Genomic DNA, 25367 nt, shown 5'->3' with positions numbered 1-25367 from the left:
TTAACTATAAAACACTTGGGATCCCTCCCTTACACTTATACCCTTTTAATACTGGAGGCGTTTTATTTCTAAAAATAGTGCCTGTAAAACATCTTTCAATGCTCCCCAATGTGAGAACCTGAGGGCTTTCACACTGGGGCGCTGCGCTGGCAGGATGTTAAAAAGAAGCAAGCAGCATCTTTGGGGGGTTTAGGAGCAGTTTATACACCACTTCTAAAGTGCCCCTGCCCATTGAAATCAATGGGCAGCGCCTACAAAGCACCTCAGCAGCGGCGCTTTTAACCCTTTATTTGTCCGCTAGGGGGGGGGGTTCAAAAGCGCCCCTAAACCTATTAGCGCTTTACCACTAACATAGCAGCGCTGCAAGCGTGAAAGAACTCTTACAGTGCAACTAGAGCGTATTTACAGCGCTTCACTTTGTTATGTTACAGCCTTATTCCAAAATTAATTCAATTATTTTCCGAAAACTTCTACAAACGATACCCCATAATGACAACGTGAAAGAAGTTAGTTTGAAATCTTTGCAAATTTATTTAAAAAAACACGTACATAAGTATTCACAGCCTTTGCTCAATATTTTGGCGAAGAACCTATGGCACCAATTACAGCCTCAAGTATTTTGGAGTATGATGCTACAAGCTCGTTCTTTTATTTTTGTGCAGCTTCTCCTATTCTTTGCAAAACCTCTCAAGCTCCATCAGATTGGATGGGGAGCGTCAGTGCACAGCCAGGTCTGGTCTCTGGCTGGGCCACTCACATTCACAGTTGTCCTATAGCCACTACTTTGTTATCTTGGCTGTGTGCTTAGGGTCGTTGTCCTGTCGGAAGATGAACCTTCATCCCCAGTCTAAGGTCTAGAGCAGGTTTTCATTGAGGATGTCTCTGTACATTGATGTATTAAACCTTCCCGCGATCCTGACTAGTTTCCCAGTTTATGCTGCTAAAAAGCATCCCCACAGCTTGTTGCTGCCACCACCATGCTTCACTGTAGGGATGGTATTGGCCAGGTGATGAGCAGTGCCTGGATTCCTCCAGACATGAGGCTTGCCATTCAGGCCAAATACTTCAATCTGTTCCATCAGACCAGAGAAATTTGTTTCTCATGATCCGAGAGTCCTTCAGGTGCCTTTTGGCAAACTCCAGACTGGCTGTCATGTGCCTTTTACAAAAGGATTGGCTTCCATCTGGCCACTCTGCCATACAGGCCTAATTGGGTGAGTGCTGCAAAGATGGTTGTTCTGGAAGATTCTCTCTCCACAGAGAACCGCTAGAGCTCCGTCAGATTGACCATCGGGCTCTTGGTCACCTCCCTGACTAAGGCCCTTCTCCCCCGATTGCTCAGTTTGGCTGGGCGGCCCCTGCTAGGAAGATTCCTGGTGGTTCCAAACTTCTTCCATTTACAGATGGAGGCCACTGTGCTCATTGGGACCTTCAATGCTGCTGAAATGTTCCTGCACCTTTCCCCAGATCTGTGCCTCAATACAATCCTGTCTTTGAGGTATACTGACAATTTCTTGGCCTTCATGGCGTGGTTTGTGCTCCGACATGCACTGTTAACTGTGGGACCTTATATACACAGGTGCATGCCTTTCCAAATCATGTGCAATCAACTGCATTTACCACAGGTGGACTCCAATCAAGTTGTAGAAAATCTCAAGGATGATCAGTGGAAACAGGATGCACCTGAGCTCAATTGTGAGTGTCATGGCAAAGGCTGTGAATACTTATGTACATGAAGTTTTTTCGTTTATTTTTTTGATAAATTTGCAAAGATGCCAAACAAACTTCTTTCACAATGGGGTATTTTGAGGGAAAAAATTAATTGAATCCATTTAGAAATAAGGCTGTAACATAACAAAATGTGGAAAAACTGAAGCGCTGTGAATACTTTCCAGATGCACTGTACCAGACCATATCACAGCTCCAGTGTTGTCCCAGCTGCAGCTCCGCACTCCTCACTTCTGGTCTCACATGACACTAAGCAGGAGACTATGGCCATCAGTCAACTCCTGTGAGGAGGGAGCAGGGGCATGTTTTACTGGCGCTGTGTGCATCTATGGATGCACACAGCCCGGCTTGTCTGCCCCCTCTTAGCACTTGGCTCACTGGAGGAAGGAGTAGTGGACAGCATTGGTGGATGACTGAAAAACTGGAGGTAAATGACCACTTTGTGCAATATCATAACAAAGTGGGTAGTTATAACATCTTTATATACAATATATATAAAACATTTTTTTTAACCTTTACTATCACTTTAACCACTTCCAGACCTGCGCACGACGATGTACGTCCTATTTTTAAAGATGGATATCTCGGTAACGGCAGCAGCTGCTGTCACAACCGAGGTATCCATCTTTAGTGTGCGCGGTCTGGAATCCGATAATGGCGGTCTCCGCGGCGGATTCACCGCGAGATCGCCGTTATTGGTGGCGGGAGAGGGGCCCCCCCCTCCCGCCGCTTACCGGAGCCGTCGGTAGCGGCGGAGGCGATCGGATGCTGTCGGCTGGTGAGCGGGAAAAATCTCCTTCGCCCGTCCCCATAGCTCGGCTGGGCGGAAGTGACGTCAAAACGTCAGTCCCGCCCAGCCTCTTAAAGAGACAAATTTTTTTTTTGGTCATTTGAAAAAATGACATTTTTTTTTTTTTTTTGCATTTAAGCCCAAATATGAGATCTGAGGTCTTTTTGACCCCAGATCTCATATTTAAGAGGACCTGTCATGCTTTTTTCTATTACAAGGGATGTTTACATTCCTTGTAATAGGAATAGGAATAAAAGTGATCAAATTTATTTATTTATTTTTTTTCAGTGTAAAAAATAATAAAATAAATAAAAATAAATAAGAAAACAAAAAAATTTTTTTTTTAAAGCGCCCCGTCCCGACGAGCTCGCGCGCAGAAGCGAACGCATACGCGAGTAGCGCCCGCATATGAAAACGGTGTTCAAATCACACAAGTGAGGTATCGCCGCGATCGTTAGAGCGAGAGCAATAATTATAGCCCTAGAGCTACTCTGTAGCTCAAAAAATGCAATCTCTAGAATTTTTTAAACATCGCCTATCGAGATTTTTAAGGGTAAAAGTTTGACGCCATGCCACGAGCGGGCGCAATTTTTAAGCGTGACATGTTGGGCATCATTTTACTCGGCGTAACATTATCTTTCAAAATATATAAAAAAATGGGCCAAATTTATTGTTGTCTTATTTTTTATTTCAAAAAAGTGAATTTTTTCCAAAAAAAGTGCGCTTGTAAGACCGCTGCGCAAATACGGTGTGACAAAAAGTATTGGAATGACCACTATTTTATTCTCTAGGGTGTTAGAAAAAAAATATATAATGTTTGGGGGTTTTAAGTAATTTTATAGCAGAAAAAACTGTTTTAGTCTTGCAAACACCGAATCTGAAAAACACCTAAGGTCTGGAAGTGGTTAAGAAAGCCGTTTCCTTTTGCCTCCTTGTAACAGTCTGATTACTACTGATCTTGTCAGTACATTCATTATTTTACTGTAAAAGACCAAGCTGTTCAATAAAAGTGGTAATTACAGGGTTTGGAAAAACGACATTTCACTGCTGGGGGTGCTTCCAGAAAAGCACTACCTGGAGTTAAGCTATTATTTGTTTGTCTCTCATGTAAAGTCTAAATATATTAACACATTATACACAGAGACTGCAGACCAATACGGGATCACCTTGACACTGGGACCATATCAAAAAGACTCCATTGCTCTCATAACGTTTATAAGGGTTCCTTCCAGGTACTTTAGTCTCACGCATCAAATTAAAACTAAAACCATATTCCAAAGGTACAAGACCACACATCAGATACAAGGCGTAAAAATTATTTCATGAAACAGGTTTCCTTTATGATAAAAAGTGAGATTTACAAATAAAAACATGGATGAGGTCTGTTGTGTTACATTTCATAGTAATGGGTATCAAATGGTGCACAAACATACATACCTGGTTCAAGCAGACCAATGTGTAAAATGCTTCACCTGCTGCTGTAGTCATTTCCGTATTGTGTTTTTGCAGAACAAGCATGTCAAAGACCAACTGAAATAAGAAGGAATGGGTAAGCATTTGCTTCTTTTCTGCCCCCCCCCATACTGCAAACAAATCATAAGCACTCACCTTGAGAAAGTGCCGTGTTGCTGCCAGCAGTGGAGAGTCCGTGTCCTGAGCCTTAGCACACTGCTCAGCCAAAGGGGTTAATGCTTCCAGACAAAGTTGTGACACTTCTGAGCTCATCCTGATTTACTTAGAGTTAAGTATTCTTTTCTTAATGGAAAAAAGTCAGCTAGTGCAACTAAATAGACAGCAGAGTAACTAGGCACCAATATTTCTACCAACAGAAAAACCGCAACAAACACAGAATCATTTAAAAATAAATGATTAATAAAAACAGAAAAGTATTCACTGTATTATCTGAGGCTGTTCACTTCACTGGGTATATGTGGAGATTTACATCCACTTTAACCACTTGTCCACCGGCCTATTTTGGCACTTCTCTCCATGTAAAAATCACAATTTTTTTGCTAGAAAATTAATCAGAACCCCCAAACATTATATATATTTTTTAGCAGACATCCTAGGGAATAAAATGACAGTCATTGCAACTTTTTTTTTTTTTGCACAGTATTTGCGCAATAATTTTTTAAACACATTTTTTTGGGGAAAAAAACGGTTTCATGGATTTAAAAATAGCAAAACAGTAAAGTTAGCCCAATTTTTTTGTATAATGTGAAAGATGATGTTACGCCGAGTAAATAGATACCCAACTTGTCACGCTTTAAAATTGGGCACACTCATGGAATGGCGCCAAACTTCGGTACTTCAAAATCGCCATAGGCGACGCTTAAATTTTTTTTTAGAGGTTACTATTTTCGAGTTACAGAGGAGGTCTAGTGCTAGAATTGTTGCACACGCACTAATGCACGCGACGATACCTCATATGTGGGGTTTGAACGGCGTCTACATATGTGGGCAGGACTTGCATGCGTGTTCGCTTCTGCGCGCGAGCTACCGGGCATAGGGGCGTTTTAAAAAAAAAATGTTTTCATTTTTTTTTTATTTTACTTCACTTTATTTTTACACTTTTATTTTTTATTTTTATTGATCACTTTTATTCCTATTACAAGGAATGTAAACATTCCTTGTAATAGGAATCCGTGTGATAGGTCCTCTTTATGGAGAGATGTGGGGTCAATAAGACCCCACATCTCTCCTCCAGGCTTACAAGCATGAAATCGGTGAAAAACATTCACACTGACACCCGCGATTGCGGCTTTGTTTACTTCCGGGTACCGTCGCGCCCCTGACAGTCATAGAGATGACCATCTGGTCACCAGTCATCTCTATGCTTCCCCAGCCAGTGCCGACCGATTCGCTCTCCGGGCCCCCGATGGCACGGGAGAGCCTGGAGAAGCACCGGATGGCGGCGGGAGGGGGGGACGTCCCCTCCCACTGCCTATAAGAACGATCAAGCGGCGGAACTGCCGCTTTGATCGTTCTTATTGTGCACAGAATCGCCGGCTAAAGACGGTGATATCTGAATGATGCCTGTAGCTGAGAGAGCTGAGAGAGCAATGCTCCCCCCTCCCCACATAGATTATATCAAAATTACTCCTCATTAGGGGATTCCCCCTTTTATATTCTTGTGCACTTATCGTGTTTGTGTATTCCCATTTCAAAGAGTGAATATCAACATTAATTAATATATATATAAAAGAAAAAATGATATATATGAATTATATACATACACAATAAAACCCGTTCACTTCCCCTTTCAGTCTCCATTTCCTTCCCCCCTCCCTTCCTATGGAGAGAAAGGAGAGGGCGAGGAGGAGAGGAGTATAAACAAAAAAATAAAATATATAAAATAAAATAAAAAAGAAAAGAAAACACAACATTCATCCAAGATTGTAGTTTGTCTTTCTTACTGAGCATTAAGTATATTTTTAAAGAGTGTTGTGATTCGTTACAGTGATCACATGGTACCGGCAGCAGTATCGGACATCATTTTGCTATAGGCCGGGTGGGGACTGGTTAATGATGAAGCTACATCCTACTCTAAAAAATGTTGTATTGTCAGTCAATCGTGTAAAGTGCATTTCATCAAAAGAAGCCACTACAGTTTGTTATGGATCAAATGGAAAGGATACGAAGTCATCCCTAGCTCTAGAGAATACATTAGGCTCTTGAATAAGTCTTCTGGAAGTTGTGGAATCTTCTCAGGAAAAATCTCACATATAAACGTAATCAGCTTGTAGTACTGATTGCAAAGTGACGGGAACTAGAAAAAAAAATTGTTACAATCATCTATGCAATCACGAGTGTGAAATACAAAACAAAATCAACAAAGAAGCCACATCTATGATGAGTTATGAGTAAAAGACCAACCTTTAGCAGATCTTGTGACATTAGTGGCAGCACAATATTAACACCGTATAAAACTACATCTGCCGCTGAAACTGGTCGGTTAGTTGCTTGTCCCTGCTCATGTGGTCGAAAAACTTCATCTAAAACAGTCAGAGTAAGAGTTAATATTTTATCCCAAGCATTTTATGGTGAAAAAGTTCCAGCTTTGCTCATTTAATACACCCTGATCTTCTCTTCTATAAGCATTCCTGAACAGTGAATTTAATTGCATAAATTGATGCATGCAAAAAGGATTAAAGTACAACTAAATGCAAAACTTATTTTTTCAGTTTTGGACAGAAATCATTAAAGGGAAAGTAAAAGAAGATCCCAAATTTTGGGTTGTCCTCAGAAAAGTAAGAAAGATCGGGGAAATCTAATCATGGGGACACTAGTTCTGGTGAACTGGGGATTCCCTTAAAATACCAGGATTTCCTCTTACTTCCCGTTTTGGCTATGGGACAGGAAGTGAAGGGAAATCTATCCAATGGGACACATATGGCAAAAAATAAACTGACAGGGGTTATAACCCTCCCTTACTCTAAACAAAACCAACAAAAAAATTGCTATTAATCTCCACAGCCTTCATAAGCCAAGATGACCGGAAAAATCTTCAGCATCTGACCCTTTGAGCCGCTGGTCCCCCTCTGCATGCCATGGTTCCTTCATCTGACTCCACACCATTACATGACAGTAGTATATGAGGGAGCAGATATTCAACCCCATAGCATACAGTATATCAGATGCTGAAGATGTTTCGGTCAGTGCAGCTCCAAGACGACAGCAAACATCAATGTTAGAGGTAGGTTTTTAATCCTTTTTTATTGCAGGCTTGCCTTTAGTTTGAGTTTTAAAATCATGACAGTCACTTTAAAAATTCAACACTATCATTGGTAAATTCAGGCAGCATAGAACAGTAAAACCTTGGTTTGAGAGTAACTTGGTTTGAGAGCGTTTTGCAAGACAAGCAACATTTTTAAATACATTTTGACTTGATATACAAGCGATGTCTTGATATACAAGTAGCGTCATGTCACAACTGAGTATAAAAGAGAAGAGATGCCTCTAAGTGTAGCAATATGGTTACATTTAATGAAGTTAAAACCTTTAGCAACATATTACTACACTTAGAGGCGCCTCTCTTCTCTTTAATACTCTGTAGCTCCTACTGGATTTTGCTTCTAATCCCCTTGTGGAGGCTTCCATTTGTGGATGGACATTTTATGGTTACACAACCAATCACATTGCTATAATCTTTTTATATGGACTATAAAGTGAAGGACTTATGAATAAATCGTTATGGAATGAATATTTGAGTTTCCATTATTTCTTAGAGGGAAATTGGCTTTGATATACAAGTGCTTTGGATTACAAGCATGTTTCTGGAACAAATTATACTCGCAATCCAAGGTTTTACTGTATATATTTAGTCTGGCCATCTTGCAAATCAGACGATCATGGTTATTACTAAACAAATTCAATCACATTCAATTGTACCAGCAACAAGGATACAGCACAGAAATTTTTCCTTTTTTAAATAGCCAGGAGGAACAAGTTCTGTTTCAACATGTTTAGTTCTAGGCACAGCTCTTTCTTTATGAAAGAACACTGCAGAAACAGTATTGGAGCATTAGCATAGCCATATTGCAGAAGCTGGTGCTCTACCTTGGAAAAGTCACTGGCAAGTGACTGCCTCACTTCCCCGCTGACCAGCGTAACAAGGGCACTTTGTAATCGACCAGCAATATAACACTTTACCGTTGACCAATAAAACGGGGACTCTTCAATAATGACCAATGATACAACAAGGGCACTTGGGAGGGATTTGCCTTTAATTTCAAAATACTCTGGGGGTATGTCCCTCGTGACATTTTGGATGGTGCAGTGTCAACGGGGAAAAAAAATAATACATCCACAGAGATGACAAAACTATAGCTGAACCTACTGCTGGGTCCAGAACAGAGACCATCATTGAGTCTGCTGCTTGAGCTTATCATACAGACCTGTTAGTAAGGCCAGCAGACAAACTGTCTGGCCATCAAAATCCAGTAGTAACATACCTGTGTCACTAAAGTCTATAAACTCCTTTGACAACAAATTGGTAAGAAGTTCCATAATGAGCAGGAGATCCTGGTATTGATCCTCCTCCGCAGTCACGTCAATGCGTTTCCTGCCCAGATTGTTCTTGGAATACACCTGAAGCAGAGTCAGGCATGCTTCATACAGATTCATGGCTTTGGACTGAAAGAAAAGTAGAAAATATCTCAGGGACAAATAACCAGACAATAATACATGAAGCTGCAATATGTACACGGTCACTAAATGCAATTAAAGCTTCATAAAACTGGCCTGAAGGTACATCTATTGGATAACAGGGAATGGGTAAGGGTGCACACCATAAGCTGATATTGAAGCTTTAAACATATACTGGCAAATTTTTTGCAAACAAAAATAAAAAGCTGGCAACTTGGACATCCATGCTGAAGGTTGGCTACATAGTTGTGGCATTAAAAAAAGCAGCTTAATCATGCGATACCTCACATGTGTGGTTTGAACACTGCTTTCATATACGAGCGTATGCGATAACAGTGATCTCGCGGCAAATCCCCCGCAGAGACCACCATAATCGTTTACAGGACTGCTCACTGAAAAGATGAATAATCTCGGTTGTGGCAGCAGCTGCTGCCGTTACGGAGATATCCATCTTTAAAGTGCTGACAAATATGTACATGAGCAGGTCCTTAAGTGGTTAAAATGGCCACCTGTGTGAGGTTTTGGCCGATCAGGGCACCAAATAGATATTAAGCCAGACACAGCTGCGGTTTCCGGACTCACGCCCTCTTATTGGCTAACTAACTTAGATTAACAGCAGCAGGAGCCAATGTGCTGCTGTGTCTCAGCCAATCAGGAGGGAGAGTCCCCGATGACCAAGGCACTTGTGCACATCGCTGGATAGAGAGGGAGCTTGGGTAAGTAATGGGGGGGTTGAGGGGGCCTGCCACACACAGGTTTTTTAATCTTCATGCCTAGAATGCATGAGGATAAAAAAAAACCTTCTGCCATTACAATCACTTTAACATTGCAACAGGTTAGACAGAGGCTAGACAGTAGGAACTTTGCAGAAGTGGCCATGATGTCTGTTTCCGTCTGAAGGTTCTCACGAAGGATGAGCTCAGGCGTGTTCGTAAGTTCACGTGCCTCCGCTTGCCAGGAAGCTGACACTCAGCAGTGCTAATCACAGGTAGTGAGACATTTCCCGATCTGTGCAGCTGTGGATGGGGAAAGGTCTCACTGCCAGTAATTAGCACTGCGGAGTGTCGGCTTCCTGGCGGGCGCAGGCATGTGAACTTACGAACACGCCTAAGCTCATCCTTCGTTCTCACACAGGTTCTTTGACGAATAGGTAATTTCCTTCAACGCTACTACTACTGCAAACACTTGGCCTTGATTCAAAGAATGTTCAGGGTGGAACATCAACTACAAAACTGTCATAACATTCTCTGAAATAATTTCCATACATGAACAAACCACTCATGACTACAGTTTGTCAATTAGGTTTAAGCAGATATTTTACGAAGTTATCCTGATTAGTCAAAGTGACTTCAACCTTTAGAATGGAATGCTAACTGCATCAAAGCTAAAGTGGGCTTTCAAAACAGACGTTGAGGCTTTTTTTTTTCCTCCACAAGTTCCCCCACTGAGAACCAGCAGCCAACAATATGTGCGTTTGCTGGCTCTTAATTCTGTCAAGCGAGTTAATGCTTCACCAAAAAAATAACATTTCAGTCTGTAGATAAACACAATCGCCTTCAGATTGAAGCAAAATCCGTTTTATACTGAAGTTGTCAAGTATTAAAAATACTATAATTTTTTTTTTTCCAGCATATATTTCCAAATGACATAGCAATGTTTTGAATAAGGCCCCTTTCACATGGGGCGGAGCCACTGAACCGACTCCGCTAGCTCAGCGGGGGATAGCTCCATTAATCCCCCACTGAACAGGCGGATGACAGGTCACTGTGCAGGGATGGGACCTGTCAGAGCCCTGCTGTTCTCTATGGGAAGATAGATGAAAATGGACAGCCTGTACGCTGGACGGATGGGGAACGTATCGCCACCTGTCTGTTTTGAGTGGATCTTGTCGGATCGGATGGCAGGCGGGTGTCAGTGGACACAACTCCGCTGACATCCGCCTGCCCATAGAAGTCAATAGATGGCCCGCTCCAATCTGCCTGAAAAACGGACAGGCGGATTACAAGAGGGCCGACCGTGTAAAAGGGGCCTAACACAGTTTCCCAAATAAAAGTCTTGTTTGCACTTGAAAATAACTCAAACTAAATTTGCATACCTAAAAACAAATAAGTTACACTGTTTATAATCTAAGCATCTGTGGCCACTCAAGGTTAAGCAAATATAATCTGTGGGCATGTCACATTTCTATGTAGCTGAACTCCAGGAAGTTAACATACTCCCATTAAATCAAATGTTTAATCTAATCTAATTTAATTTCCTTTACAAATAATTTAAGGTAACCTACAGCTAGTATAACACTACCTGAATCTCTTTATATTAGTGTTCCAAAATGTCCTGCAGAACTGGACTCTGAGGGGCATCACTACTACATTGCACAGTGCCATCAATCAGGATGCTGAGTGACAGGCAGAAAACTCAGGGTTGTTACTCCATCAGTGTTTTGATGCTTCTTTATCAGCAGGCAATCTAATTGGGTTATAAATATACACTCTTTTGTCAAAAGTATTGGGACACTGTCTTTACACGCACATGATCTTCAAAGACGTCTTAGTCTGTAGGGTTCAATATTAAATTGGCCCACCCTTTGCAGCTATATCAGCTTCAACTCTTCTGAGAAGGCTGTCCACAAGGTTAAGGAGTGTGTCTATGGGAATGTTTGACCATTCTTCCAGAAGAGCATGTGTGAGGTCAGGCACTGATGTGGATGAGAAGGCCTGGCTCGCAGTCTCCACTAATTTATCCCAAAGGCGATCCCATTGGGTTGAGGTCAGGACTCTGTGCAGGCCAATCAAGTTTCTCAGTCCCAAACTCTCCCATCCATGTCTTTATAAACCTTGCTTTGTGCACTTGTGCACAATCATGTTGGAACAGGAAGGGGCCGTCCCCAAACTGTTGCCACAAAGTTGGGAGCATGAAAATATCTTGGTATGTTGACAGCTTAAGAGTTCTCTTCACTGGAACTTGGGGGCCAAGCCCAACCCCTGAAAAACAACTTCACACCATAATCCCACTTCTACCAAATGATTTGGACCAGTGCACAAAGCAAAGTCCATAAAGACATGGATGAGCGAGTTTGGGGTGACTAAACTTGACTGGCCTGACCTCAACCCGATAGAGCACCTTTGGGATGAATTGGAGTGGAGACTGCCTTCCAGGCCTTTTCATCCACATCCGTACCTGATCTCACAAATGCGCTTTTGGAAGAATGATCAAACATTCCCATAGACACACTCCTAAAGCTTGTGGACAGCCTTCCCAGAAGAGTTGAAGCTGGTATAGCTGCAAAGGGTGGGCCAACTCAATATTTAACCCCACAGACTAAGACTGGCATGCGATTAAAGTTGATGTGTCCCAATACTTTTGGTAATATACTGTATATATTTATTAGGTACTTGGTATCAAAGTACAGTGTTAATTGCTCTGGGTGATTTTTCTATTCCAAGCACAGATTCGTTCTTCATTTATACATTTATGTGAGCATCCAATTGGGTTCAACCTAACCAAACAGCCCTTTTCCCTAGGTTTGCACAAGAGCTGTAAAGTGCAAATAGCACCGGGAAGACGTGGCTATGCCCCAATACGGTCTCACCTCACCCACGTGTGCTGCAATTTCACTTACCTCGCCAAGGTAACAAATCTGTTTATGTGCAACTTCTACAAAAACTTCTATTATTAGGTTCACAGTCTCTGGAGTATTCTTGTATACTTCCATTAACCCAATACAGTTAGTTAAAAAGTCCATAAGGAAATTGAAGAGGATTGCAACATTGTCAATCTGAGTGGCCTCTGCAATGCCGCATAGCGCCTCCAGTGTGGCTGTAATTTCCTGCTTCACCTCCTCTTCTTGGCAAATCTGCTGGAAGTTTTCTTGATTTATCACATTCAAAAACCTCTGCTGAAGAGGTTGTAGCACCTGCCAGACAAACAAATAATATGGGGTTCAGTTAAACCGGCTTATAGGCAGCACTTTAATTTACAATGTGCATTTATTTTTTAAAGTCTGTATGGTTATCTGTCTATTCTTAGCTGCTCTGTACAAAACGTTAATTTACTAAATAAAATGTATAAACAGTAAAGTGCATATTCACCTTTTTAGAAAATAATTACTTGTACTCATCTCTGGATGCCCACACAACAGGTCCAGCTGTCTGGGGATTGAAAACTCCTGCTCATCTCCCTTGTGCAGTGTTTTTCATCTTTTCAAAAAGGTTGAATTAACCCTTTAAAAAGGTTGCATGGACCCTTAATATGCAGAATTCTACAGCACTGTAATATGCAAATTACTCTTATTGCCAACAAAAATCATAGCTTGGCCAGCACTACAATTCCTTACACATTCTTCAAGGTGATGGGCATATTGTTTTAACATGTATGTACACATTCACATATTAAACTTTTATTTGAATCCACTACAAACAGCAAAATCCCAAAGACCAGACTAATGGTAGAGGAAGTATATATGTTGTAGGAGGAGTGAGCAAGAGGGATTTATGATTCCCAGTGTGGCAATAACGATAACGAATGGCATGAGAAGGTATTGCATTTTCAGGCTGGCAATATTTTCATCTACTGATCACCTCCACTTTCAAACCACACGTACAAAATCTTGTGACCCCCCCCCCCCATTTGTAGCCACACCCACAACCCCCCCACCCAATTTATAACACACTCTGCAGCGATTGGGCACCATGTACGTAGAAATCATGCAGCATGCACAGAGTAAAGGCCCGTACACACAATATGAAAATCTGAAGTAAAATTTCGTCCGATCTGCCGATTTTCTGATCATTAGTATGGTGCCCATTCCGAATTTTCAGACGACAAAAACTGGATGTGCAGACAATTTTTTGCCGTACGTGAACACAACTTCCAATTTTCATTTAATTAGTACAGTTTTTGTCCAAAATAAATTGTAGGAGCAAGACTATGCATGCTCTGAAACAACAGAACACATACAAAACAATTCAACCCATTACATCACTTCTGAAGTCGTATGAGAATTTTTGTATGTTGGGTAACCACCTCACTTCCTGTGAGGAGAGTAGCACGCAACAAAAATCAGACAATAATTTGTCCGATAAACTGATTGTGTGTACCTGGCTTGATTCTACAAATTTTAGGGGCAGCCAGATAGAGGCAACAATAGGAGGGTATGGAAATGATTTGGAAATTTGTTTTGTAGCAGTCTGCTACTAATCAAAGATTTACATAACAGAACTCAGAAATTTAGAGGATTGTGTTTTGTATTTTTCTGCAGTAATATGTGCTTGATACCAGGAAAATGCACAAATGCAAACAGGCCATGAGTCTCCCACACTTGCTAGGTCTTCTCACCTCAGTCCAGTACTGCTGCTTTGTTTCTGAGTCCATGTGAGCAAATCCTCCCAGTACCAGAGCCTTCATGAGCGTCCTCTGCACAGAGCTGGACAGGAAGTGAAGGGGCGGACTCCTCCGTGCAAATTGCTTTGCCAAATTCCACCAATTTTCACACTGTATTACCAAATTAGCACTGCAAAGAAGAATTCCAGAATCAAAAACAAGGGACAGCTATGGGATGATCCCAAGAAAGACAGTTAAGATAATACAGTAAACATGTTCAGTATGATGCCCTCACTAGAGTTCCTGGCCTAGGCTAGTCTCGAGGTGAAGGTCTCACTCCTTACATGAGATGTCCCAACACTCCTGCTACATTCTCTATAAATTAAAAATCCCAACAGGGAGACCACCACCTTCTCATGATGGTCATGGGAAGTGGATGGAACTAGCAGCTTCCTTTATACCATCTGTTCCTTAAAAGGGTTTAAACTAGATCGGCTTTTATATCTTTACACCCAACTATAGTCCACATCAATTTTTACCTTTTTGCTATGGACCAGTTTGTTTGGCAATAACATTGTCATTAATAAAATAATGTTTTTTTTTTTGTTTTGTTTTTTTAGGACAAACAAGGCTTGCACACTACTGAGGTATAAGTATTAGACATTCCTGGCAGGAAAAATGCGATGGGCTGTATATCACTTATGTGTATGTAAACACAAGTAGGAAGGCGTGGAATTTGTGCATATATGCAAGTATACAAACAAAAATACTGACCGGCAACTCTGATTTCAGATTTTGTTTTACTGCTCAATATACAGCACGTTTTTGCACTTGCGTGTACAAGCACATTGAAAATAATCGGCTGCATTCAGATCAGTGAAAAAAAAAAAAAATTGGTTTGTCTGAAAATTAGAGAGTCTACAAACTATGGCGTGTGTGTATATATATATATATATATATACACACACACTGGACTTTATGCAGCTGTAGACACTATACTAGTAATGGCGGTTGTCAGAAGGCATTTTGGCGCTGACACCAATACAGTGATAAGTGAGAATACTGTACACTGTGCCAACAACACCAACTAAGAAGAAGTTAACATCATTGGGCAATCAACAGGTCAACTGTGCTGCTTTTCAGGGAAAAGAAACCACTAGATCGCTGTGTTGTACAGAGATCTGTGCGTTTGTAAACATAGAACTGTACTGCTGTTTACAGGTAACAGCCTGCTCTTTAGGTTCAGGTGAATTTAAAAACAGACTGAAAAGTCCTGCAATGACAGAATGTCGAGTCCTACAGGTCCAGAGTGAAACTTTTCACACTAGACTGCCTCAGATGTTTTCCATCAGTCCCATAACACTCATAGAGAAAGTGAGTCAGTTGGCTCCTAGACTAAAAAAAAAAAAAAAATCAGAGCCTGGGAGCAGAGAATTTGAAGTTTCTCCTGAGAAAGAGACTTTAGATGTGTCTAGGATGAGACCCAGACATTCCAAGAAAAGGGATGCCCCAACAGGTCATCCAGATACGCCACTAAATCAAATCAGATAATGATTCATCCGGGAAAGGTGTGAGAAAGCATGCTTATGGTTTCTGTAGTTAAAGTCAGCAATTAAAGTTGAAATCCGGTCCAAAAAATATTGGCGTGATCTGCTCTTAGGATAGAGCCAAGCTCATTTCTTTGAATGAGTAGATACAAACATTAAATACAGTTTACAAACAGTGTCAGGCAGTCTTATCGCAGCAGCTTCCATAGCTGCTGTATTTACACTGCAACTCCTGGCTGTCCGTTGCATTACATACACCCTACATCCAACTGTTTAAAAAGGATCACAAAAGTCATTTTAGGTCAAGGGTTAATGTCAGAAGCCCCTGTTGACACTTTATATCCCCTGTAGAGGGTACTTGTGCAATAGGGACATATGTGCAATGGGGACACAATTAAAAGTGCATCTAAAGACAAAACTTTTTTTCTTTTTAAAGCTTTAGATATAGTAAGGAAGGGTTGGAACCCGTATCAGTTTTTATGTACCTTGTTGGAGATATTTACACCATTTGTCTGGATGACCATTATTACTGAGACAGAACGTGGTGGAAACCTTACATTTTACAGTTGTTACTGCAACAGAAGGGATGGGGAATCTTATAAGAGCCACCATTCGTGTCATAACTGTCAAAGAGATGATTTCTCCTCACCTTAAAATTAATTTACTCTCACTTCCTGTTGTGTTTACACTTTAAATGCATGTGAAAGTACATGCATTATGACATCTTTGCCATGTGTTTGAATAGCACTGTAATTATATGAAGAAACACACTCTGTGTGCCGTTTCACATTCATTTAACTGAATCAAAAATGCACTAGTGTGAATAGGGCCTTGGGATGAATAATGAAATAACGGTGAGACTAGTAAATTCTGCAGAGGAAATCACAAGGAATCCACCAAGTGTGGGTAATCATCTTATCTCCTCTCTAAAAGCAGGTGGACCAATAATTGTCGCAGGTAAGATCATGGCATTATTTCTACATTACTCACCGCTCTCTTCTTTCTACTAAAGCCACCAGTAACTGGACAGTGTCATTGGCCAGCTCTTGCTCAGAGCTCCACACTGACAAATTACTGATCACTTTCTCCAAAAGATAACCAATGATCCACTGTGAACCTTCTGTGTCAGCTCCAAATGCTGTATTCAATGGTAAGCTGATCTACAAGACAAAAGTGGGAAATGAATAAGTAAAAGTCACTGCCACAAGTTCTATAAACCAAAACTATACACAAAAGATATACCTGTATGCCTCCTACCTGGTCATACAATTTTTCATCTACAAGAAGATATGTCTTTGTCCATCGCCTCAGGAACCAGACGATGTCCTTCCCCATCTGAGGGCTTAAGAGATGCGTTAAGTTTGCCCTTGTGGCCCTGGATTCTACTTCTGATGCTCTTAAGACCGCAGACAGTAGCCTGTAAAAATGTGTAACACCTTGATTAGTCAATGTGGTGAAAGATCGAACTCCTGAGAAAGAATAAACACATACCACTGGGGTAGTATAAAAATTTAAAGCAAAGCCGACATTGGGTTATGCAAACTTGCTGATTTCTCTATTTGTGGGTGCCGCTATACAACTACTTTTTACACATCACTTTCAAGCTGAGAGTACCTTAGGACAGGAAGTGTGTTACTGGCAGGATCATTATGTAAAAAAACGTAAAAGACATATGCAGCCATTACACCCAAGAACTGGACATAAAATTGTGTGCGTTATGGCTGCTTAGATCCCACAGAAGCAGACGCTGCACATTTTCTGATTCAGGCCAGATTTATGTTATATTGCTTTCATACTAATATTTGACTTTATAACACATTACAATGTTCATGTAAATCCAAACTTGTTTTTTTTTTGTTTTTGTTTTTTTAAAGCTGAACTCCAGGATAAAAAAAACAAAACCTTGTAGTGGGGCCATGCTTTAAAGTTCCAGTCTGCAAAAAAACAAAACACAAACAACTGCTAACTTTATAAAGGAGGTGTAAAGGCAGAAGGTTATTTTAATGCAGCCTCCCCAGCAACCCCTAATTACTTACCTGAGCCTCTTCTCTTGCCAGCGATGTCCACGAGTCCCTCGGCTGTCCGGGCCGGGACACTCCTCCAGATTGGCTGAGATGCAGCAATGGCGCCATTAGTCAGTCAGTCGACCAATTAAGGGAGAAAAGGGGTGGGGCCAGGCCGGGGCTCCGTGTCAGAATGGATATACGGAGCTCTGACTCTGCTCTGGTGCGCAAATAGAAAGCTGCTGGCTGATGGGGCACTTGATAGGAGAGAGGGGCCAGGAGCAAAGAGGGACCCGAGAAGAGGAGGATCCAGGCTGCTCTGTGCAAAACTGACTGCACAGAGGAAGTAAATATAACAGATTTGTTATATAAAAAAAAACAAAAAACAAGACTTTACAATCAATCACTTTAAAATAAGGACACTTGCCTGTCCAGTGATCCCGCGATGTAGTCACCCCTAGCCGATTCATCAATCGGCTTTGGGTGCAGGCATCTATAGTAAGTAAAAAAGGAAGTGAAGCCTTGCAGCTTTACAGCCTGTTTTTCCTACTGCGCATGCATGAGTCTCGCTGCGCTTTCCTAATAATCCTGCTGTTTTCTAGTACCTGTGTGTGTCCCAAGAAGGGTAATGGGGGGAGGGAGGGGCCGTAAAGGACGTAGATCGCTGTGAGCCAATCTTACCAGGAAGTGGGAGAGGCAACCTGTTCGAACTGGGTATCCGCTCCCCCCTTCCCCTCCAAAAAAGTGCCAATGGAGGGAGGAGAGGGTGCGAACATGCGAAGCCTCTACTTTTGGGCGGAGCTCCACTTTAAGTCTAGTGGTGAAGATAAAAGGTGTAATATTTAGCTGATTTTTCACTCTGACAGCCTTCCAGCACTCTCCTCCTCTCTGATGCTCCAGGTTGTGGTTAGCCATCCTCACGTACAATGTCAAACTATTGGATCTGCATTGTATGTGATGACATCAGTCTGAGCATCTTAGAGAGGAGGCTTTGGGGGACTGGTTGCACAGCGTAGATGATACCTGACAGACTGAGGAATATAAGTATTACACTTTGTTTTTCTACCCCCAAACTTACGAGAATTAAACCATTCCAATGAGGGAGACTGGGCTTTTGTTTTATAGGAGTATGGAAAGGTTATAAGTGGTCTATTGTTTGCTGCCTGTGTCCCATTAGGAAGATTTTCCGCTCACCTCCTGACCCAAAAATGCACAGCAAGAGGAAATCTCTACAAATGTCAGTTGCGTTCTCCTCTTAGTTGTCATCAAAACATGAATTTCCATTGAAAAATTACCCTCACCTCTCGTTCTGGTAAGAATTTTAAAATGAATGATTTCCCCTTTGTGACAAAGTTTAAAAGGGCGATTAAAAAGGGATGAATCTTTCCAGCAAGGGTGCAGACCAATAAAAACCTAAACGTTTTAACCCTTCCCTGCTCTATTCAAATCTATAAAAAAAAAAAGTTTTGCCTTTCCAACAATCAACACAGCCAGAGCAGCGCCACCTACTTACTAGGTCTATAAAAAGCTAGAAGGGCTGAACTTTTATAAGGAGAGCTAGAGGCAAGTAAACCCGTCATTAACCCTCCATGGGTTTGTAATTCAACACATAATAAAGTTACTCAGACTGACCTGATCACAGAGTCCGTTCTATTACAACCCGGAATAGATGAGGCTTTTTCTCCAGGAGATCCCAGGATCTGAAGTGTTGTGTTGATGTCAACATCAGTTGATTGCTTAATTGAGTATTCCATGATTTCTGGAGGTATTAATGGAGTCTCACCCTGAGCATCATCAGCCAAGAGGTAGCCTGCACAAAGAGATGCATGGAGAAGTACAGCTTGCTGGCATAACAAAGGTTTAGGAAATGACTTGGCAGCAGAAGGATGACTTGTGTTATGATCAACTCAAAACTGCAGGCTGTGGCACTTTCTCCAGACTGCTCTGACACAGCCTGAAACATGATACAAAGTGCCTGAGATGTTGTAAACTAATTTGACCTCGGCTGTGAACTCTTCCTAGAGGATCTCAGACTAACTATGTCTGGGGACCAACCTCAGAGGTGACCTGGCTATGCAACTCCTGTGAGACAGACTATTTGAGGACAACCTCAGAGGTTTGTAATTGTTGTGTCAACACAGAAAGGAAGGTTAAAAAAAAAAAGAAAACACATTCACATATTTGATTATTTATAGCTTACTATCAGAAACTTGATTCGGGAGTCTATAGCTTCGTACACACAATGAGAATATCGAACAAATGATTGTCTGTTTTCTATTTTGCATGCTAGTCTCATATAGAAAATTAAGTTACTTAAATTCTCAGACTACAGAATACAACTTCGGAAGTGATGTAATGTGTTGTATTGTAATGTATTCTGTCTTTTCTAAGCATGCGTGGTCTTGGTCTTCTGATTTTTCCGGATGAATACTGTACTGAATAAACGAATATCGTACATTCGGATATCATATGTAAAAAATCATTTTGTGCCTGTTCCTTCGGATAATTTCACATGAACGTTCATGATCGGCTCTCGAAAGCTGTGTACTAATGATCAGATTATCGTGCAATTGCTTTGAAAGTGTTTTTTTGTCCAATATTCTAATCGTGTGTACTAGGCATAATGAAAAATGTAATGAGCTACATTGTAACTGCTCTAAACTGTTCACAAGATCCAGAACATGCACATCACTGCAAAACAGAAGGAAGACATGTCGCTTACCTGTAACTAAAATAAGCCAATGAATGTCCTCATACAGGTCATCCAGAACTTTATTATCGTCGGACCCCGAGACCGGTGAGGCCAGTAACTGCTGCTGGTGCCTTTGTAGCTGCCCATGAAGTCGCGTCACTCTGTCCTCCAGTAAGCTGAAAGGGCAAGATTTGCAGTCTAAATAAGGAATGCCATCTATGTAATGTTCTTACTGATAAGAATATATAATATATCTGTGGGGCTCATTTAGGAGACAAAAGCAACAACTTGCTAAAGTGAACCTGTGCTTTGCTTATAAACAGGGCAAAGAAATCGGTTCATCTTAATTTGCAGCCCTCCCAAGCAACATATACTTGGCTTACTTTTGCTCCCCTGCCTCCCTGTTCACCCAATGCGTGCCAGTAAAGATTGGTCCAGTGCTGTCAACGTGAATAAGTTGCATGCACCTCCATACCCTTTGGCTCCCAGCACTGAATGGAGGGGCAGGGAAGCAAAGTAAGCGTAAGTATGGGGATTGGAAAGTAAAGTAAACCTGCTTCAGGGCTCTTCATTTTTTGGCAGCCTGTACAGGTATCAACTGACTTGAGTTAACAGTCACCCAAAGCAGCCAGTTATCCTCACACAGATTCTACTCCGGGAAGCGGACGCGAGGCAGGTACCACTGCAGGGACCCACCTGCAGCAGATAAATATGTTTTGGGAGACTGGTGGGGGGGGGGGGGGTGACAATTCTATAAAATGGCAGATGCCAAGTGTACCAGTGGATCTAAAGTCAGTTTTGAAATCTCCCTTCTATCCATACTTCCGGGTTTGGAACTGGCGCACACTGATCGGCCCTTCTATGTCTGAGAAATTAGTGATCTCTATTCCACGGAACAAATCATACACGTTGAGGGGAAAGCTCAGAGAGATTCCTGGTCGCTTGGCTTCAGTAGGAATATTTTCGCACCTCCAAAACTTTTTCACAATACTTCTAATGGAGTGATCTCTCTCACCCCTATGTGTCTGGTCCCTTCACCCTGGGAATGAATCCATTGATCTTATTTTTCTCCACTTTCCCTCAACCCCCCCCCCCCCTTTTGCTTTTTCCCTGTCCCTCTTTCCCTCTCTGTTAACTTCCTAGGTTTATGATTTGTGTACCCACCAAACATTTTAGTTCTTCCTTAGGTTACTATTTTATGACACAAAGTCCTCTTTTTTTTTATGATACAATGCCTGCTGCTATAACCTCTGACTGGATTCACATCCAGAAACCCTCTGTATTTGTCTGACAGACAATTTTTCCACTCCTGAATTGAGGATCTGTTCCTATTATCTTCTGAGAGATAGAAATATACAATGGTTCATCAACAATCATGTTCCCCATGATTAAGCTCCAAGGGGCAAATCGAAATGCATTGGAGGCATGGCCTGGCTGGATTCCAGGTTAAGGCTGCCATTTATCGCACGTCATGCTTATGGGGCTGCTTCATGATGTGCGGCTTATGGACCTTTTCCTTTGACATTGCTTTTGTCTACGAACCCCTACGTTCTACCACTGCAAAAATCGCCATTTGGGGTCATTTATGAGCACTAGATGGTGCTAAAATCTACTACCATTAAAGTGGAGTTCCACCCATAAATATAACATTACATCAGTAGTTTTAAAAAAAAATTCATTAGTCCTTTACGAATTTTTTTTTTTTTTTTTTAGATGCCTTTGTTGTTGCTAGGCAGAATAGTTAATCTTCCCACTTCCTGCACCTAGGTGCTTAATGCTTCCTAACCTACACCGCACAGACTCCTGGGAATGTAGTGGGTGTAACTTTCCAGGAGTCTGTGCACTCCCCAGTCTCAAAGAATCATGTGACTTGGACAGCACAGGTGCTGAAACCTGATCTGACACTGCTTGTGCAGCACTGAGCATGTGCTAGATCTGCAAGGCTGAAATCCAGGAAGTCATACAGTCTGGCTTCATGATGCCCACACTTAAGATGACCCCAGTCAATTTCTATTTTATAAAGTGTCTAAATGCTGTAACAACCTAACAAAACAGACCTTAGTTTACAGACTAACTTTACTAGAATACATTAAGCTTGTGTATTACAGGGGTATTTATATTTAAAAAGTGGAATTGTGGCCGGAACTCCGCTTTAAGAGAATACTGATTACATTGGTTAGGATTATAATTAGATATCAAATATTTACTGACATGACTATAGGTTAATATATATGATATATTGTAAATTAGGCTCTTCCAATTCTTATCACTTATGAAAGATTTGTTTTAATTTTCTGAATATATATTTTAGGAACCAGATATATTTTACATACATTTTATAAAAGTTTTGACACCACTATGTACAGTCGCTCCAAAAGTGGAATTTCCGCTTTAAGTACTCCTCCCGCCTTACATGCTACATTTGACATGTCTTTTTTTTTAGGCGGGTACCTAGTTTTGACAGGTACCCAGCTCCCACTTCTGCTCTCACCACCCAGGCAACTCTTCCTCTGCCTCCCTCTCCCTGCAATCTTCTGGGATACGTCACAGGTGCCAAAAGATTGCCTGTCCACTGAGAAAGCACCACGCAACTTGCACACCAGGCTGTGAAGCCGCAAGCTGTCACAGCCAGGTGCCCACACTTGAAATGCTGGAGAGGGAGAGGAGCGAGGCTTCGGGTGGCCACATCGCTGGACCATGGGACAGGCGAGTCTGTTTATTAAAAGTCAGCAGCCACACTTTTTGTAGCTGCTAACTTTTAATTAACTAAAAAATGACTGGAACTCTGCTTTCATAAGCAATGTTTAATTTACGGGCACCCAATTTCATAATGAGTGAGGGAGATTCAATAAAATGGCGACGGGTAAGCTTCCTGATGACGCCAATACAGCTAAATGCATGGAGGCTGGGCGTCTGCCATTACAGACTACCATTACTCTAGTTCTTACAGTCGGCACTTTAGAATGCACACTGCATCTTGGAAAGACGGCGAGTGCACATTGAACTGAGCTGTACATGTTGGTGCTGACTTACAGCACCCTTGTGCACATTTTATATATTTCTGTGGTCTGCACTTTTCAAATACATTTTATGCACAATGATAGTTTTATATGCTTTTCCAGAGTCCTATTATTTTTTGGAAAAATATACAGAGATACTACCGGGGGTTAAGAGCCATCACCAGTACTGGATCTCCCTAAGGGCTGACAATTAAGGAGCTGGAAATACTATTAGAAAGCATATCTAGTTCAGACAATTGGTGAGTGTTCATTTCTCACACACGGTTTGCGGTGGAGCGCGGCTTAACGAAAATTGATTAAAGTCACTTATCTTTGAATCACGGTGATTGGATCGGTGTAATTTTTTATGGAACTTTATCTCTTTGGACAATTGGATTTTTGTTGATCATTACACTATATGAAATTTAATTTAGCTTTTTATGGTATATAATTTGTCTTTTTGAGTTTGCGCCATGCCATACCCCTTTGGTGTTATTTGTAAGGTGGTCCCTTCCACTTTCTTCCAGCTGCACTCATTTTAAGGTTACACATTATTTTCATACCGGCGCCACTACTTTTTTTTAATTTGCTGTCTACCACTGCATAGTCTATCTGTAAGCTACTGCTTTTGTACTACCTACATAAATATGTTCTGTATGTTTTTTTTTATTTCCCCATTTGGAAATCCCTTTATTGCAACCTAAAAACCTTTAATAAAAAGATTTTACATGAAGTCAGTTTTGACTCTGGGTCTGCGTTAACTACTTCTGCCTTCACATCTGCACCCCCCATAGACCAGTTGAATTGTATATTCCTGCTATGGGTCAGGTTTTTCAAGTAAAGTACTACACAAAGATGTGGACAAATGTGTTGGTAGCCTTCTACAGAAAAACAAATGAACCCACAATATTCTCTGAAATAACTTAAAACATTGGCATTTATTATTGTTTACTCCATATATAATAAAAACCGAACAGAACTTCTGATCTTTAATGATCAAATGCAATTAATAAAACTGATGAGTCCCTAATGTAATATTTTGTTGCACAACCTTTAGCCAATTAAAGCAAAAAAAGCAATTTCTGTAGACTTTAAAAGGCTGTTTGCCAGTGTCCGAATCTTGTGTCCCTCAATGGACAAGAAAGAAAACTTTTTTTTATATCTGAATACAGTGGTGACAGGTTAGAAACCCCTATTGGGTTTGTATTGCTGTCTGTGTTAATTCCATATCTTAGAGTACAGTACAAGAATATTGGGTGATGCTACCTTCATGTAACTGGAAACTGGCAAAAGCTTTGCAAGGAACGGCACCCGTGTACCTATATAACCCTGCCCACTCCAAGGCATCAGTTTGTAGCAAGCAGTAAGGAGGAGATCACAGAAAGAGGAGGAACCTGTGTCCTGTATTGTACTACAAGATATGGAATTTACAGGTACATTAAAATTTATTTTAACTTAAAACAGATGTAAACCCTCACATATACTCAGTGAAGTGAACAGCTTTAGCTGATACACAGAGATGAAACAAATCTCCCTACATAAGTTTTACATGTATACCTGCTGTCTTTAGCTGTATATACTCTTTAGAAAGTGCACGTCCTGTTAGAATTTTTACTTCCTCATTCAGCACTAGGTGTGGATTCTTTGCTTACACTGGGAGACAGCTGATTGGAGGAAAGACACACCCCCTCTCCACATAAACACATACTTTCAGAGCATCTCTCTGCTAATCTATTTATAGCACCCACCCTGACACAATATTCAGCATGGTTTTATCACAGTTGACAGAGAACTTGTCAGAAGTTATCATGCTGATAACAGAAGAATGGAGCAGGAGAAAGCCACTGGACTTAGGGCTTTGAAGAGATGAGAACACTGCAGATATATGACATTACCACAGAAGGCAACAAGAATAGCCCCAGGGAAGCAAGGACTGGCTTCCAGATATTGTGTCCCTATATAGCATAAGAAAGGGGGAAGCACCCAGGAAGAACACAGTGGGAGCCAAGGCAGAACTACAGCTGTCAGGGTTAATAGAGAAAAGAAGGTTCTGTTCTTAGAGGCCCTTTTAAGGGGGTAACACTTTTGAGCACAAGGGGAGAGCTCTGTGTGAGCAAGAGAACCTAAGCAGCACCAGATGGG

General features: G+C 41.3%; 1 protein-coding gene across 2 annotated transcripts in view; it reads right to left on the bottom strand.

Moving 5' to 3' along the window:
• Positions 1 to 25367, bottom strand: part of XPO4 (exportin 4) — a 170534-nt gene that overhangs the window by 2103 nt on the left and 143064 nt on the right. The window contains exons 12-22 of one of the 2 annotated variants that reach the window (XM_040340532.1): positions 20257 to 20402; positions 19167 to 19344; positions 16774 to 16948; positions 16522 to 16691; positions 14000 to 14174; positions 12285 to 12578; positions 8473 to 8653; positions 6395 to 6513; positions 6157 to 6287; positions 4127 to 4244; positions 3956 to 4048 (exon numbers count right to left, since the gene is read on the bottom strand). In XM_040340532.1, the coding sequence (XP_040196466.1) occupies positions 3956 to 4048; positions 4127 to 4244; positions 6157 to 6287; positions 6395 to 6513; positions 8473 to 8653; positions 12285 to 12578; positions 14000 to 14174; positions 16522 to 16691; positions 16774 to 16948; positions 19167 to 19344; positions 20257 to 20402 (1780 nt within the window). The remainder of the gene's footprint in view (positions 1 to 3955; positions 4049 to 4126; positions 4245 to 6156; positions 6288 to 6394; positions 6514 to 8472; positions 8654 to 12284; positions 12579 to 13999; positions 14175 to 16521; positions 16692 to 16773; positions 16949 to 19166; positions 19345 to 20256; positions 20403 to 25367) is intronic. The other variant, XM_040340533.1, reaches the window with a different exon arrangement.

The sequence above is a fragment of the Rana temporaria genome, chromosome 2 (genome assembly GCF_905171775.1).
Source record: "Rana temporaria chromosome 2, aRanTem1.1, whole genome shotgun sequence".
Lineage (NCBI taxonomy): Eukaryota > Metazoa > Chordata > Amphibia > Anura > Ranidae > Rana > Rana temporaria.
The sequence above is the reverse complement of the archived record's forward strand: the minus strand, read 5'-3'. Positions and strand labels throughout refer to the sequence as shown.